The sequence below is a fragment of the Artemia sp. Qi Xiang Cuo genome, chromosome 6, assembly GCF_049724085.1.
Source record: "Artemia sp. Qi Xiang Cuo chromosome 6, ASM4972408v1, whole genome shotgun sequence".
Taxonomy (NCBI): Eukaryota; Metazoa; Arthropoda; class Branchiopoda; order Anostraca; family Artemiidae; genus Artemia; species Artemia sp. Qi Xiang Cuo.
The window spans coordinates 60444321-60462797 of NC_142799.1; the positions used below are offsets into that span (position 1 = coordinate 60444321).

Consider the following 18477-nt stretch of genomic DNA (forward strand, 5'->3'; position numbering starts at 1 on the left):
AAGATCCATAAAGGAATAGGCTAGAAATGAACATCCATTAGTTTTGTCGTTTGATGATCGATCAAATTTGTGATGGGCCATTTCTGTCGTAATCAACTAATAACCCGGATACAAGAATTCTCTCATAAAATGAATAAAAAGTCACTTATATTCCTTCCCCGTCCTTATCTCTTTAATATTGATAAGAAGAAACTAGTTCAGGTCAATACACTTTTTGTTTCTATTTTACAAAAGTTCTATTTTGTTTTGTGTTTTCAGCAAAGCGCTAGGTTTCCCAAAATCAGAGATTCTAGAGATATATTAGGGGTCAGTTTGTTTAAGTTCGTTTTGTAGATTTATATTGCAGAAGCCGTCCTGGCTAAGTGGACGTGCGCTGGGTTGAGAATTCTTCAAGGGGCACGGGTTCGATCCCTGGCGTGTCCAGTTATTTGGTTTGGGACGCGGGTGAGTGGTATGATTCTGTGAGCTTAGCCAGAGTCGACCCAGCTCTAAATGGGTACCTGGAGAAATCTGGGGAAGGTAAGCAGGAAGGGTGGCCCCAGCCAACCATTGCACTTCCTGGCTGAAGGGCCGCGAAAAAGATATCAGCACCGCTGGTTTGGACCTTAAGGGTCTAGATCTGTCATACTTACTTTTTTTTACTTATTGCAGAGCCTACAAAAAGAATAATTTTTGCTCGTTTTAAGTTTCACTTCGCTCTTTACTTCCTTGCAGTACATAAGAGAGTAACAATTAAACATGGCTGTTTTAATTGGTTAAACAGAAATGTACGCAGCCATACATATCTTAATTATACGGTAGTAAAAAAAAACAGTTAGCTAAAAATATATGGCACCCAACAGCCCAAGAAGGTCTAACTTTCGTTTGAAGGTGTAGTTGTCTTTGGGTACGAACAGATTAATTATATTTAATTTTTACGGGGGAAAAGTGTTGTCAAAGTTAACTAATTAATTGGGCTTATTTATTTTCCTGATTTAACAGGGCAACACTGTACTGTCCTTAAAACGTCATACTTTTGAGACTCCAAATATAAATCTTAAAAATTTATGATTTTCGAGTATGAATAAACCTAAAATGACAAACAATGTGTGTATTTTGACGTCCTTGGTTCTTCAACAAAAAAAAACTTAAAAAAATTATTAAAAGATGACGGTTTCTATACGTATTTTGATAAGTTTTCCTTCATTTGTTGTCATAGCTCGGGAATCGGGCTGGGAGGAATAAAGGAGTTGAGATGTAACGTGCAACATACGATCTGTACGATCTGTTGACGTTATCAAATCGCCTTAACCTTTTTAATTTTTTTATTATTATAGTTTTAGACCTTGAGATCGATTACAGTTGTCGTAAAGCTTATTTAATGAACTGTCTTTCTCTTTTTCCTTCTGTCTCTTTTTATTTTATTTTCTCCATTTTTATGAGTAAATGTTTTACATGTTATGTATTTTGTTTCATGATCCCCCTCCTTAGTGTCCAGGGAGCCTTTGTTGGGTTTCAAGATTGTACTATTGAATGTTTTTTTTTTTTGTTATTTTTCGGTTGAAATATATCTTATCTTACTTGACCTTTTTAATGTATCTCTCCACCATAAGATGCTATTTTGAAAAAGCAGGGTTTATAGTTGGTTCATTAAGGCGTGGAATTATGTGTATTTGGGTGTTTAGTGGATATGTTGCAGTGGCCATGTTGCAATAATGTAGTATTGCATAAACACTGGGTTTTTGTTGCTAATCCGTTTCAATTTTTGACGGAAGAAATGCTCAAAAACTGCGAACTTGCTATGTCAAGATATTTATTCTTGCAATTATTTGCAAGAATATTTACTTTCGTAACTCCTTTTCGCTCGATAAAATTGTATTTTGTTAATGCTAACTGCCATTTACAGCAGCTAACGTTTCTAGGGAAGGACGTCCAGGCAGTATCGTTGAAATCGTCGAACCTGACGAAACATAAATTTTAAGTATGTTATTTACCACATCCTTTCTTTGAAATTATTAGATAATATCGTAAAACAAAAGTAATCAATAATTTGGCTGTGTACTTTTAGATCATTCTATAATACTGCAAACTGAGGAATGGTAGGATGAGAGGATGCAATGGACCATAAATATTAGGTCAAGAGTATAGGGGGAGGGGGAAGTTAGAAAAAATCCGGATATGAGAAATGTCTATGGAAATGCATATATACTTCTGGAAACGTTCAACGAGGATGAAATTTAATGCAAACAATATATATAATTTTTGGAGGGGTTGTGCCACCGAAGAATTTTTTTAATTTCTGTTGCTATTGTTTCTCCGGAAAAGTCCTCTTTGTAGGGTAGGCTGAAGTTTTTTATCCAATTACAAGTTACAGTTGTAGAGTCGCCGATTGTGGGGCAGGTCTTGGGGGGCTGTCAATTAGGAAAAATGCCTTTTCTGGTATTTTCATCGGAAAGATCGAAGAAACTAAATTTTTTCGCTCAGATCTCGGGAACTCCCTCTCTTCATTCATAAGCTGAAAAAAATTCTTGCCCCTCCCCTCTCATTTCTGTAAATTAGCGCCCCTTTACAGCATCCAATTTTTGGAAAAATACCAACCTTGATTATCGCATAAAAGGTAATTTTTGTTATTAGGGGGCCTTGTTCGTTATACACTATTTTGAACTAATATTTTCAGGAGACACCTTTCACCTCCCCCTCCTCTAAGAAGCTATTTTGATAGAAATATATTCCTGTTTCAACTTATATTTCATTGAGTCATCACACTTAACAACTTTTTCATTTACCTGAGAGCATTTTTTATACTTTCTAACAAGATACTGTTAGTTGGGCTACTTGAGTTGGGAATCTCTTGGTCGCTTCCTTTTGTCGGATCAATATAGTTTTTTTATTTTTTTATTTTACTTTCCAAGCGAAATAAATAACCTTTTTCGCCCTCGAAAGCTCATGCTCATTGAGCTTTTGGTATTAGATGATATGAAGTCAAAAAAAATATCCATTCTTATTAAGAAGCTGTTTAATGTTTGAGTCCAAGCGATAAACTTAATGTTGCTACAATAATGAGTTATTCCATCAATGTTGATGTATTGTAACTCGTATTACAAACTTTTGGGGTTTATACATTAAACTATAGCATTAACCTAAGCGGACTACCCTGACACTCTCTGAGTTTGTTACATTTATTATTTCCGTCATTGAAAGTTTCTTCTGTATTTGCCAGGTTCATATAGTAATAGAAAATTAATCACTCGGTTTGGAGCTATGGATATTATGCGCACTCAGCACCATCATCAACAAGAACTTGCTTCTGAAGCATGCTTGAGGCTGGAACCTCATCCCCACTTCATCCGGTTGCTTTTATGCTGCTTGATACTTGTATAGTTATTTATTATTTGTATTAGTTAAAAAAACTTTTTCCACGAAATAAGTTTTTCAAAGAAAAGTAAAGAACTCCATTAAACAAAAAATGAGCAAAAATAAAGTCAAATAATCTACCAAGCTTGAAACTACCACAAATCAGCATCGATAAATAAATGAAACCCAAAACGAATAGAAATTAAAATAAATAACCGAGTCAAACTCAAAACGAGCAGAAATTAACATAAGTTGGGCGCAAAAACCCTCTGCCTTCCCAAGGCCAGAACAAAATTTGCACTTTACTGAAAAAAATATAAATGAATGTGTATTGTCAGTTTAATATACATATACTGATATTTAGTAATCAAAATGTTAAAATTATTTGATTTATCAAAGTTGTAAAAGTATAATATAAAAAGATTAACATTGTAAAAGTAAATATGTTGCAAAAATATAAAAACATTTATATTTTTTCAGTAAAGAGCAAATTTTGTTCTTCTCAAAATTTTGATTGGATGTGTTGGGGTGAATGCGGGACGTGGGGGGGGGGGCTAGTTGCCCTCAAATAACACTCAACTATTAAAAATGTTACTAGCCCTTTGAATTTCGAATCAAATGAGCCCCTTTTGAAGTTTCTATGACAACGCCTTCTATAAAAACCTTATATACCCCAGGATATAACTCAAAACCCTTGCCCTGGGGGTTGTTGGGGCGTGTCCTCCTCAAAAATGTATTTTCTATCTGGAAATCAACTACGCTGAACAAAATGGCTATCTCAAAATTTTAATTGTATGTGCTTGGGAGAATGATGGGCGTGGGTGAAGGGCTGGGAGGGACTAGTTTCCCTCCCATTACTTTCGACTATTAAGAATGGAACTAGCCCGTTGAATTTCTAATCGAATGAGCTTTTTTTGAAGTTTTTACGACAACGCCTTCTATAAAAACAGTATATGCCCCCTAGGCATAACTTAAAACCCTTGCCCTGGGCTAATGGGGGATTGTCCTCCTCAAAAACATATTTTTTATCTGGAAATCAACTACGCTGAACAAAATGGCTATCTCAAAATTTTGATTGGATGTATTTGGGGGATTGGTGGGCGTGGGAAGGGAGGGGGGCTAGTTGCCCTCCAATCACTTTCGACTATTAAAAAGGGTACTAGCTCTTTGAATTTCCAATCGAATGAGCCTTTTTTGAAGTTTCTACGACAACGCCTTCTATAAAAACCTTATATGCCCCAGGGCATAACTTAAAACCCTTGCCCGGAGTGGTGTGGGGGAGCGTCCTCCTCAAAAACATATTTTCTATTTGAAAATCAACTACGCTGAACAAAATGGCCATCTCAAAATTTTGATTCGATGTGTTTGGGGGAAGGATGGGCCTGGGGGGGGGGCTAGTTGCCCTCCAATCACTTTTGACTATTAGAAAGGACACTAGCCCTTAGATTTTCCAATCGAATGATCCTTTTTTGAAGTTTATACGACAACGCTTTATATAAAAAACTTAAATTCCCCCTTGGCATAACTTAAAACTCTTGTCCCGAGGGTTTTGGGGGAGTGTCCTCCTCAAAAAGATATTTTATATCCATAAATCAACTACGCTCAAAAAAATGGCTATCTCCAAGTTTTGTGTGGAGGGGTTGGGGGGAATGATGGGCTTGGGGGGGGGGCTAGTTGCCCTCCAATCACTTTCGACTATTAAAAAGGGCATTAGCCACTCCAATTTGCAATCGAATGAGCCCTTTTCGAACTTTCTACGACATTCCTTCGATACGAAGTGCCCGGGTATGGAGAAAAAAAACAACAACAAAAAACAGCACATTGTGCCCACATCGTTCTTTACTTAGGCAGAGCTAGCGCGCTGCCTATGATACGCGTCGGGACCTATTTTGATTTTAAGAGTTAATGTTTAGTTTTGTTAGTATTAATTGGACATTTCAATGTTGTGTTTTTACTTTTTTTTGTGACCCATTTGTTAATGAAAAAAATGTTTTTGTATAGTGATTTTGTTCCTGTTTTTCTCCACCATTTTTCATTGTATATTGATAAGGCCACATTCATAATATATTGTCGGGGGGGGGGAGAGGCAACGGAAAAGCGCATCAAAATTTTTTTTTTATGTTTATTTTATATTCGTTTCTACGAGTCGGAAAAATATAATTCAGGGATGTTCACCCTCCCCCCTTCCCCTAGATACGGCCTTGGATTTGGATCATTTATATGATTTAGTGAGGGTGTTTACCTTCTGTTTAAAGTAAGAAACTATGATTAGTGCAGATAAATAAAAGTCAGGAAGGGGGAACTGCAGACATTGGGGTCTCTGCAGAATTCGAAACAACGGGTACCAAAAGTTCTTTTCTCATATAGTGGTGAAGTTTGCACTCAGGGATTCCATAGAAATTACCCTTAAAAAAATTTGTTGGGTCACTAGAGGTTAATCTGCGTCCACATCCGCATTTCTTAATCTACTTCTTAATCTGCTACTTTCTCTGCTTTTCTTAATATACATCTACAGTAATCTACCACTAGTCTTAAAAGGACGACTCCGCAATTTATCTGTAGAATAGAGAGGTATCTTGAAAACGTATTTATTAAAAGGAAATCTTAGTATGTTGATGAGATGAAGTGTTTCATTGATGTGAGTCATTCACGTGTTTTGGTTTTGTGATAGGAATTTGAAGAGTACAGATCGCTTATGTATGGTTTATGTTATTTGTAATTTCTTGCGTTCATGGTCGCAACACTTTATCTTATCTCATATTTTGTACTATGTAGGGTACTATATTTATGCACTTATGTCTGCTGGTATTTTAACTGCAAATAATTGGGAAGCAAAAACACATTACAGCTTAGAATAATAGTTAAAATCTATTTGTTCTGTTCTTGATACTGTATTGTGTCCTATGAAAACCCGTTTCGTTGTTGAAATCATTCTCTTTTTTGATGCTTTAATACTATCCCATTGTATTAGAAAGATGGGATACACTTTTGAAATAATGCTCCTTAATTGAAACGTTTCTCACAACAGCTTTGCTATTTTTGATTTGTAAAAGGCTTAGAAATATGCAGAAAAGCCTTTCTTCTTTTTAGGCCTTTCTAATAAGTTAGTCCACATCTACATGTTATTTTTATAACAGTGGAAACCTAGCGAACCCAAGGTTTCTAAACACGATATTTATTAAAATAAATTCAATTTTTTGTCTTTTATAAAATTATAAATAATGTAGATAAGCCATAGAAAAACTTAATTTCAGTTAATTCTGGCAACTTATGACTTCTAACTTGAAGATTTGCTGTAATAAAATGGGTAACTTGAGGCTCGGTATTGTCGTTCTTTTTTCTATAGTTTCCCAAATATTTGACCTGTCAACACTGTGCTAAAAACTTGGCTTGTTTTATTGGGAAAATCTGAAAATTTTCTTATTCAAAAACTCATTGAAGGATAAAGCCGCCTGAGGCCAAAACAGGGTGTAAAGTTATATCGGTCAATTTGCTATATTTACGCCAAGGGTCACTAGTGCTTGGGTGAGAAGGCCTTCGCAGGTTTGTTCCACTCTCCCCAGTGCTTCTAGGCATGGCTATATCCACAGTAACAAAACCATCAAAGATCGATTTTTCCATGGTTATAAATTAATTTGCCTGCCGTTGGGCAATTATTTAATTGCATTGTCGTAATTATTGTTTCGCAGCCGATATCACTCGGGGAGCGGGGGTTTTGATGGTTTTACGTACAGTTTTGGCATTGCATAATTCGAGTTAAAAAAAAACTTAAATATTTCTATTCCTATTGATGAACTATTCTTATGTTTCTTATGTATCTGTTTTGTATTTATCTTATGTAGCTGTTCTCATCTATCCAAACTATAGACCTAATGTTACTACAATAATGGACTATTCCATATATCTTGATGTGTTGTAATTCGTATGTGGAACCTTCGGAATTGCAGCATAAATTATTGATCTTGTGAACTTAATTACAGTATGCCGATAAAATGTTTTTTTTGTAGACATTACAGCATGGTTTTCCAAATAAGCCGGTGGCGCTGGCATGGGACCCAATTCTTCGGCTTATGGCAATTGCCACCAAGTCTGGTGTTGTAAAAATGTAAGTAAAGATGGGTAAGGGAAATTAGGTATTATAGTTTTAATTTTATTTCGCCCTTGTTTCTTCTCTTTATTTAAGTTTGTTTGAAAATCTTATCACCCTGCTCCATCTTGCTATGGAGGGTGGGGGGCAAAGGAGCCGTGGCTCTCCCTTTGCTTTCAAGGAATCTTTGAAAGTTCCTAGAAAATGGTCGTTTTAATCTACTAGGGAACGTGTTTGTGTAATTTTACTCACATAGGTGTGAATTTATTAAAACAAAAGTTATGTTGATATTGCGTGGGAGGAGGCAGATATGGAAATACGCCCCCAAGCAACTATCAACAGCGATAGAAACTAAACAATCAAAACTGGGTTCTAAAAATGACCTTATTTTGTGAATTTGGAGGTATGGAATCACCGATCAAATTTAGCGTTTACATATTTTGTTCCGATTCCGATTAAATAATTTCATGTAATCTCCCTTTTTTCACTTTTGCTTTAAAATGTTTATTTATTTCATGAGATTTTAATCTCCATGAAAATCATCTATCAATATTTTTACAAACATTGACACATAGCTATAACATATTAACAATATTATTATAACTATAACATACTATGACTATAACTATAACAATAACTATAACAATATTTTACAAACATTGACACATAACTATTTTATCATCTTTTTTGTATGCCCTCATCAAAAGTGTCATCACAAATCCTTTCACTGGTTTTGTCTGTCATTGGACAGAGTCTCGATTACTATTGTCAATATAGTGTCGTAATAAAGTCATATTAAGGTGTTGGTACGGGTTTGGTCCTCCATCTATGCAGTCTACAACTGCCGCTATCTTCCATTGATGATTTTTTTTTGGGAAACTCTTCTTCGGGGCTCATAAGACAAGATGATTAGGCATAAAAGTGATAGTAATCTTTGCAATGAAGCCAAAAGTATTGTGATGTTTTTCTTGATGACAAAATTAACATAACAGTAATAGATAAAAACGATGGCTTTTTGTCCGATGAAAACTGAAACTGATGAAAAACGGTGAAAAACGAAAACTGAAAACGATGAACAAGAAAACTGAAACTTTTTGTAGTGACAGGAAAGAAACAGTGACACTTTGCCCAAGTACATAATAAAACAATCACGCTCGTGAAGGTGACCGAACAATTAAGGGCACAAAAAACGATGTCAAAATATTTTTTTTTGTAAACTATCGAGGCATCTCAATTCACACCATGTTCAAATTTACAAGATTTTACAAATTTACATTTTACCATGTTCAAATTTACAAGAGAGAAGTTTCTAATAAACCGTTCGTAAAATTTAGAATTAATATTCGTTCATTTTTTTTACATTTGTTCACACTATAAATGTTTTATGTTTATAGTGTAAAACATATAATGTAAAATGTACACTATAATGTAAAAATGTAAAACATTTGTGTTTGACCTTCTTTAAAGGTTTGAAGCCACCAACTACAAATATGGGGCTGATTGCAATATCAAAAGTATACTTGCTTGCAGTTCCCCGGTTAAGAGGTCTAGACTACCATTATTCTTCTCATAGATAGGCTCAGCAACTAACAACAGTAAAGCTGATTAGCAAAAGATAAGTACATCATTATGTTTTTCACGCTAGGCTCTATGCCGGGATTGCGGAAAAAAAAAGTTCTACCCCATTTTAAACAAACTTCGTAAATAAATTTTCGAAGAGCAGACATTTTTTGACAGGACGTCTGAAAAAGCTTTCGTAGATATAAAAAAAATGTTTACATATATTCAGAAGAAAATTAAACAGAATGTGTGTAGGCAGTCACTTATAAGCTTCTCCATTTTATGAGAGAGGTCTTAAACCCTGGAACTCCATCTGCCTATGCCGCTGCTTTGAGCATAAGATACTTTTATAAGCAAATGCTGGACTATTAATTCAATTATCATTAATTGAATTTTTGTTTTCTTTTTGTTAATTTGGTTGGGATCGAGAATGGTATGTTTAAATTTATAATAAACCAAACACAACATAACATAATTGTACATGATGGGGTAGGGGTAGAGGAAAACTCCCAACGTCCTCGAGATTAACTTAGCATATTTCGTATTCATGAAGAGTTCTGGGGGTTATGTTGAAGTCGTTATCATTTTATTGTCTCACCTGGAGAAATTTTAGCCTACTGTCGCATTTTTCGTGTTTTCGGTGCTAGATACCCATTTGGGATGGTTTAACCATGGAATCTAATTAATTAAACTCCCTTTAATACCGTAGTAATTATGGTCATACACAATTGCATCGAGACCTGCGCCACCTTGTTATACCATTTGGCCAATTACATTGCATTGCACATTCCTGTTAAATCTGCGCTATTTTCTTTAAGATAATTTTGATTAATTTCTAGTTATTTAAATAAAAATGCAAGTAATTTGTACTTTACTATTTTTGGCTGGTCTGGATCTCCTTCATTTTTTGCAATAACCTTTTCCCAAAACAGGAAAGCAAACCCAGTTTTCTATTAAACTCTTTTCTGTCTTCTAGTATTTTCTGTGTTCTAATAACTAACCTGTTCTTGTTTTTGGTTTCACGGTGAATTTGTTGGTAGCTTTGGCAATAGAAGTCTAGCCAAATATCAATGCAGTGCTTTACAATTTACAACAACCTTTATTATTTTCTATTTTTCTAAAATATAATCTAATTCAACTAACAATTAAAAGAAACATATTTAATTACTTCTAGATAATAATGTTAACTAGTAATTTAAATACACTTATTGCAGAACGTCTTATCTGGAGAACTTGCAAAAAGTCATAGTACCAAATTTTTGTACTAACTCCGTGTAAACCGGAATATCATTACATGCAATTTTTTGTTCGTCAATACATAATTATCTTAAACAAATACTAACACGTGGAACTTGAGAGCGAATACTTTTCACAAAATTCCACTGTCATCTTGCATATGTTAAAAAAAATAGGTGGTAATGCTACTCTGGAGCATCCAGTTAATACAAAAATTTTATAATGGGGTTATTCACGACAAACTGTGTCTTAACGGCATGCATACCCAATGTAAAGCGAAGCTGGCTTATAAGACCAAATATTAAAATCGACTGAAAAAGTAAGTAATCTGAAAATTGATCACGCTTCCATTGTCGTAGTCAACTTATCTCAACAATCTAGCATCAGTAATTGGGTCTCATTTATGGATGCAAGGTAAACAAAAACATTGTTCATTTCAAACAGTTATTGATTTACAATATAAAGAAAACTGAAATATGTAGGCTGTTATACTTCTTCTTCTTCGCAAGCTGTTTCCACTTAAGATTAAAGGAGTCACCTTTAGTATCTCTTAGCTATTATGTCAATGGGGCATCAGTTTAAGTTTAACATCGCAAGTATTGTGATAATGTGACGGAATATCTTTTTTTGTACGTCATTGGTAAGACGTAGACATAAGTTTTAAAGCCAAGTCTATAAGTTTTTTAATGCCTGGATTCTGTTTATTCAAATTTGACCCTAAAACCACTAACCAGTAATACGTCAAAACGTCATTGGTAAGACGTAGCCATAAGTTTTAAAGCCAAGTCTATAAGCTTTTTAATGCCTGGAGTCTGTTTATTCAAATTTGACCCTAAAACCACTAACCAGTAATACGTCATAGTAATACGTCAAAACGTCATTGGTAAGACGTAGCCATAAGTTTTAAAGCCAAGTCTATAAGCTTTTTAATGCCTGGAGTCTGTTTATTCAAATTTGACCCTAAAACCACTAACCAGTAATACGTCATAGTAATACGTCAAAACGTCATTAGTAAGACGTAACCATAAGTTTTAAAGCCAAGTCTATAAGCTTTTTAATGCCTGGAGTCTGATTATTTAAATTTGACCCTAAAACCACTAACCAGTAATACTTTCCATCATGTCAGCTCTCCCCTAGTAGTAAATATCAGATGAAAAGCGAAGTATGCTTTGCTAGCCAGTTCGTGAATAACGCCCTATAATCAGAGGCGTAATTTCATCAAAATACTGGGTGAGGGGGGCAAATTGGAGCCAATTTTCCCAAATCAAGTGAAAATGACAGTGAAAACTAAATAATGAGTCATACATTACCATAAAGGCAAAGATATACTAAAGAAAATTTCCCTTCTTCTCTAGATACTTGAATTATGCAGGCTTATCTTAATTTTGTCAAGATTTTTTCAGAAACTAAATTTAAGCTGGGGTCGGGGGGGGGGGAAACTGAGGTCGGGGGGGGGAAACTGAGGTCGGGGGGGGACTTGGGTTCGAAGGGGACAGTTGCCCCCCTGCCCCATAGCAAATTACGCCCCTGCCCATAATGTTAAAGGTCGGCACAATATCAGATGGAAGGAAATATCAAATGGAAAGTGAAGTTGGCTTTGCTAGTCAGCTATTGAATTACGCTATGTAATAATAAGTAGGCATAACACAAACAAGTGTCATCAACGAGTATTAGTTTCTATAATACAGCCATCACATCTTTCCTTTTTCCATGTTTATTAATTCTGTATTCTGAAGAGGCACTTAAATCAGCTATTTTCATTTTATTATTACAAAATAGAAAGATCTCTATGTTCTCTTTATCTGTTACTTATTATATTCTGATTGCTTTTGAATTTTCGCTTCGAAAAATCAAGGAATTTTCAGTGGGACATTTTTAAACTTGTTTTCTGTTATTCTAATGCTGTACAATCATTTTTCAGATTTGGGAAGCCAGGTGTCGAATTTTACGGAAATCACAGCTCATCGGATGTAACAATTTTGAAGCTTTTATTTCTTCCTGGACAGGTATTTATTTATTTTTTTGTTTGCAATTATTCGCAGATGATAGCTAATGACAGTGGATATTAAGATACTGTGTATCTAAATGACAAATAGAACGCAAGAATTGTCAGTATTTCTTATTTATGACAATGGTAATGATAGTATGAAATTTATTTCAAATTATGGAATTTTCTATTGCGATAACATAGACTCGTAACAAGAAAAAGAATAGAAGCAATCAAAAAATATATATACATCGGCCCCCTCATGAGGTCAATCGAATGGCCCGCCCTCTCCCCGGGAAAGTCGATAAAGAATGTCTAAAAATATTTTTTGTTCTGTTTGGACGCCTTTTCCCCGAAAAAATGTTGTGGAACAAAGGGCTGGACCTTTGTGCTATTGAAGCCCTACTGAGGCCGAAAAAATGCAAAGAAAGGAGGTGATTCAGTAAAATAAAAGGCAAGTAAATATTTTTTTTTTTTTTAAATGTAAGTTAAACATCTATTATTGGAAATCCCCTTAAGACTGATCAAGAGTAAAAAAAAGGTCGTGAAACGGTGAAGCGTCGTATCACTCCTCTTGTTCTGATGCCATGATAATTGAAACATTTTCTTCAATGTTATGTCTTTTATTAAAATATAGAATACGAGATTTTTTCATCAGTAGGAAAACTCTGTTAGTATGTTTGCCACATTCCCAGATTACCACCATAGTTGTTTTTTATTACAGAAAAAAGAAAAAGAAGCTATTGGAGGAAAAGAATGAAAGAAAATGTTAAAGAGGAAGAAGAATAGGACAATAAAGCAAAACATTCCCTTCGAGATATTGGGTGTATGTGTAGATTATGAAGTTCAGGATGTATTGTATTTTGTTCTCCTATTTCTTATTTATTTATTTATTTGTTTTTATCTCAAACCGTGTATGGCCGTAAAAAATAGTTCTCATGAAATGTGTCGATTTTTTCCAAACTTTTATCAATAGTCTTATATCTATTACAAGTTGTGATCCCTCCCTCTCGGAAGATGGAAGATTTGAGTGCCAAATAACAGGAAAAAAGTGATTTGATTTTCTCGACATTGTACATTAGTGCCCTCATTTCCAGGAGTAAATGTCCCCTCATGTCAGGGGCATCGTTCGGGGTGGGGGCAGTTCCCCCCTAATGATGTGGAGAAAAAATTATTATGTATCCCATGCCCCTTGACTCCTCTTGCTTTCCCAATAAAAAAGGCTGGAGATTCGCCCCTGCCTCATGTCTCCATTTTCCTCTCATTTATTGAAATATAAGTAATAAAACAGACTTTAGAATATCCGAATCTTAGTTATTTGTGCTATTAAAGTGTCTAAAGTGTTTACTCATCTTTGTATTTTCATTTTATTTTTGTTTTTACTGTTTGAATGTAGTAACACACTGTGTACCGCTAGATGATGGCATAATATTAAAGTCAGTTTGATTAATAGGGATCGGCAATTTTGTTGCTCAGATTTGTCTAGGAAAGACACTGTCAAACAGTGTCTTTCTATCAAGAGCAAGTCACGTAGCCTGCATAGGGAAAATTACTTGAAAATTACTTTTAGAGTGAGGGCATAGGGGGTTGAGTCTGCAAAATTTTATAGTAAAATAAAAAACATGTCCGAATTATGTACTAGACATTAAAGATCATTGCGGAAATTGCTAATCTCTGAGAATTAAAAAAAAGATATTGATAAATATTTTTTTCATGTCTTATGTTGAATCCGAAACTGATTGTTTTTCAAGGGACGCAGTTCGAAATTTTAGAGTCGTTTTTTATTCTCTACGCCTTAGGCTATATTTTATTAATTAACCCCCGAAGAGAGCACGGACTCAGTAGTAGCCCTCCCTACTTCTTTGCCCACAATGAGCCTAAAAGTCAACTTGAATTTATTTTGTAGAAGTACTAAAATCAGTTTCTTTGAAATCCCAAACTGGTAGCTCAAGATCGTTGGGGTAGTGAATATGTAGATAAAGCGGTAAATGGGCGGAGATTTATCGTGCTTAATTTCGTCTTTTGTGACTCCAAACTCACAAAAGACATGTTTGTGACTCCAAAGTCACAAAGTTTTGGCGACCTTTATTACTCTAGGTTCATAGATATTTGTTTATTGATCCCCAAAAATTTTCATTGCGAAAAAAAAAAAAAAAAAATGGAATCGATTCCCACTGCCCGCAGAAGAAAATAAGTGAGATATTGCTTCAGTCACTACCTCTATGACTATAACTGTGAATGAGAATTATTTTGCCGCATAATATGACGCAACGATGCATCCATAGTATTTGCCCGTTTGATTTACTTCCAAATGTACCAAACAAAGCAGACAAAGAGAGAAGGGGCCAAACGTGGCTATGCTACAACACATAGTGGCTAAAATCCGTGAGAAATTCAAGCGTATAGAGTTGTATTTAGGTACCGGGTTCGAAAAGCATGTTATAAGCGGATATGATAATAATAATAATAATAAAAAAACAATAATTAAAATAAAAAAAAAAATAAAATAAAAAAATCCAGGCTCTCCGTTTTCAACCCAGTAAAGTTTTAAAGCGTTTTCACCTTCTAGGTTCCAAGTGTCTTGGCATAGGCTTTTCATAGTTTGAACGGGCCAGAATAGCATGGTTGAACATGGGATCTGATAGACTTGAAAACGGGTACTCAGAACGATATTCTCACAACTCGTGCCCTGCATGTATTTTTATATCGACTAATTTCACTTATGACCCCTGGACATAAACTGTTGATATCATAATGAACCATTTGGGCCTATATACAAATATTACAAAGCAACCATTACTTGAAAAAATGAGAGTTGAAACTTGAACATATAATCGAGGATCCTTTTGCCAGTTCTTGATGGCTGAATTTTGGGGCAATTTTCAAACAGTATGTTAGGGATGTTTGAATGCCTTATTAATCCTTTTTTTGTGTATGTATTTGGTTTTATTTAGGATGTATCCTTTGTAATATGATATGTGTTGCTTGCTTTAATGAATCAATCAATTTATTTAAAAGAAACACAAAAAAAGTGCAGAACTTTAGAGCCCCACAAAGGCTCTTTGGCCTGTGAGAGTGGAAGACTAAACATAACATTAAATAATAGCACTAAAATCAAACAGAAGGACAAGAAAAACAAAAGAAAGCTGAATAACACCAAAAACTACCATGCCAATCAAAATAAATGAAACAAACAAATTGAAAAGGATACAGAGTGGGGAAAAGAGAGGAGAGAACTAACTGTCTAGGCATAAGAGGTGGTTAGCTGTTTTTTAAATTGTCCATAGGAATGATATAGCCGAATTTTAACTGGTAGGGAATTCCAGATGGAGGCACAACATAAAACTGGATTGAAGTCTGATCTAATGGTTTTGGTTTTATGAATGCAAATATCCATATCATTTCTGAGAGAAAAAGAAACACAAGATTCAATGCGTAATTAGATATAATTGTTTGAAGAAATTAGGGAGGAGTCCATGAAAATACTTAAAAATGAAACAAGAGGAAAGAAAGATGTATGTGAATTGACCATCCAACAGGTTCATGCTGAGCTTGTCTGTCATCTCAGGCACCAATTTAATTGCTTTGTTATAAATTTTGAAAACAGGAAAGGTAAAAGAAGAGAATGTTGATAGCCATACTGTTGGACAGTAGTATATATAAGGTTGAATGAGAGAGTGAAAGATGATCTTACCCCTTATTTTGGCTGCAGTGATATCTCTATTAGAAAGATTGTAGTTTAAACATCAGGTCTGATTAACTGCTGGATTTTGGGTGGATATGGGATGAAGTCAACAGGCAATATATTAAATCTATTCAATAGCACTTACTACAAATTTCGCTTTTAATTAGATGTAAATATCAGAAAAAACATAGGAGTGGAATTTACTTCGCATTAGAGGATGTCGCCGCCATTACGCAAATTAGGCTTGAACCCGCCTTCGGTAAATATACACGAGTCCTTTGCTGATATAGGGGAAAGTGAATACACCTTTTCATGTTCTTTCCAAATATAATAATTGTTTTACTCACAAATGCACTGCCCCCTCCCCCTCTGATGGTCTTATATATAGTCCAAGGAATGCAAAACTAAAAACAAACACTTAGACAACAAAATTCTCACTTTGTAATATGCAGCATGTTATCATATACTCCCATCATATACTCCCATTATCATGTTTACTCCCATAATTTTAATAAAATATTAGCTATCCAACACAGGCTATATGAAAATCTTTTATGATCAGATATTGGTCAAATGCTTTTGACAAGTCAAAAAACCTATTCCTAAAGAAAACGAAGGATCAAAATTAACAAAACAACAGAGAAATAAGTTAATTAAGGCTATATGCTTATATAGACCCATCAGGGCGGAAGGGGTACATTTGCAAAGTGTAATGATAATTATATTTAGAAAGAGCATGCAAAAGCATGGAATAGAATTCGTATATATTTACCCCGCCTTTTAGTTAAAAGATAAAGGCTTGAAATATTTTTAGCATCCTTTCATTTTATTACAGGTACGCCTTTTATCCGTTTGTGATGACAATGCAATTCATTTGTGGGAAGTAAACGGCCATAATCTTGAACAAGTACAAACATATGAGCTCGAAAAGAATGTCAAGAAGATATCGGCTTGCGCCATCAACACTGCTGGCACTGTATTATATTTCGGTACAGAGGCTGGCAACGTCTATCAGCTTGATCTTCACTCTTTTAAGCTCGAAGACAAGGTGATACGCCTGGACACGGTACTTCAAAGGTAAATTGTACATTCATATTCATTTGAGACAACAATTATTATTTAAGAACTGAAAGAAGGTTTGGTGAAGCCTATGAGACTTGATCTTAGAAGAACTCATTTAATAAGGTTGTCTCTTGTCTTCTAGACGAAATAATTTTTATGATTATTTTTGAAATAGTATACCGATAAATATTACTAGTGAATATATCTAGACACATACACACGATATTAATTGTATTTGTGACCATAAATAAATGTTACATATGCTAAATTGACTTAATCCGTATAAAAAAGAAGATGAAAAAAAGTTTTTTTCCCGAGGGGTTTTGCTTCTAATATACCTATTATTTTGTGACAAAACTATTCAGGAATTTGTGTACGAGTCTCGGAAATAAGCCTAAGTATAGACCAAGATAAATTTGTGGCCGAAAATTTATTTAGTATTCAATAGCATAAACTTGCTGGTATCAAATTTTTCGTTGTGGAATACCTGTATTCTTCTCAATCTAAAAAGTTAAAACTCAATTAAATATTATTTAAACGTAAGAGTGGGCATGGTGTCTCGAGTAAGGATCCATAACAAAAAAGAAAAAAAGGGACGTAGAAATATTTTGGGAGTACTGCCGATTTAGATTGAAGATTTTGCAGCCGTATTAACTGTGTGTGTGACTAGCACAACAGACAAACACAGAAACACACTGACACACACACACACACATTCTGATTAGGCGAAAGATGGCAGTTTTTGGAGAACGTTTTGTTTTTAAATTTTATTCTTATTGATAAACTTAACGTTTCAATTGCTTCAATATTGCTGTCTCCCACTTTTCTAATGGTAAAGACATCTGCAAAGGTTGTTAGCCTTACACTCTCACTTGAAAATTCGAGTTCGACTTTTAAGAGGAGGAAAAGAAGTGTGGTTATTGGTGATCCTAATGCTACTATTACTAAAAACTGGCTGCAGCAGAAAACCAACCGAGGCGAACAAATCTGAGCATGCTCCTCTTGCACCCTAATCTGGTTTGACTTTAATGAGGAGGAAAAGAAGTGTGGTTATTGGTGATCCCAATGCTACTATTACTAAAAACTGGCTGCAGCAGAAAACCAACCGAGGCGAACAAAGCTGAGCATGCTCCTCTTGCACCCTAATCTGGTTAGACTTTAAAGAGGAGGAAAAGAAGTGTGGTTATTGGTGATCCCAATGCTACTATTACTAAAAACTGGCTGCAGCAGAAAACCAACCGAGGCGAACAAAGCTGAGCATGCTCCTCTTGCACCCTAATCTGGTTTGACTTTAAAGAGGAGGAAAAGAAGTGTGGTTATTGGTGATCCCAATGCTACTATTACTAAAAACTGGCTGCAGCAGAAAACCAACCGAGGCGAACAAAGCTGAGCATGCTCCTCTTGCACCCTAATCTGGTTAGACTTTAAAGAGGAGGAAAAGAAGTGTGGTTATTGGTGATCCCAATGCTACTATTACTAAAAACTGGCTGCAGCAGAAAACCAACCGAGGCGAACAAAGCTGAGCAT

The 18477-nt window shown here is 35.0% G+C and overlaps 1 protein-coding gene across 2 annotated transcripts in view; it reads left to right on the forward strand.

The window, feature by feature from the left end:
* The window catches only part of LOC148951478 (lethal(2) giant larvae protein homolog 1-like), a 333083-nt gene that overhangs the window by 16693 nt on the left and 297913 nt on the right, over positions 1-18477 (forward strand). For both annotated transcript variants that reach the window (XR_016141914.1, XM_089090903.1), the window contains exons 3-5: positions 7341-7438; positions 12138-12222; positions 16724-16965. Coding sequence is in view for 1 of the 2 variants with exons in the window: in XM_089090903.1 (XP_088947029.1) it covers positions 7341-7438; positions 12138-12222; positions 16724-16965 (425 nt within the window). In the remaining variant the exon portion in view is untranslated. The remainder of the gene's footprint in view (positions 1-7340; positions 7439-12137; positions 12223-16723; positions 16966-18477) is intronic.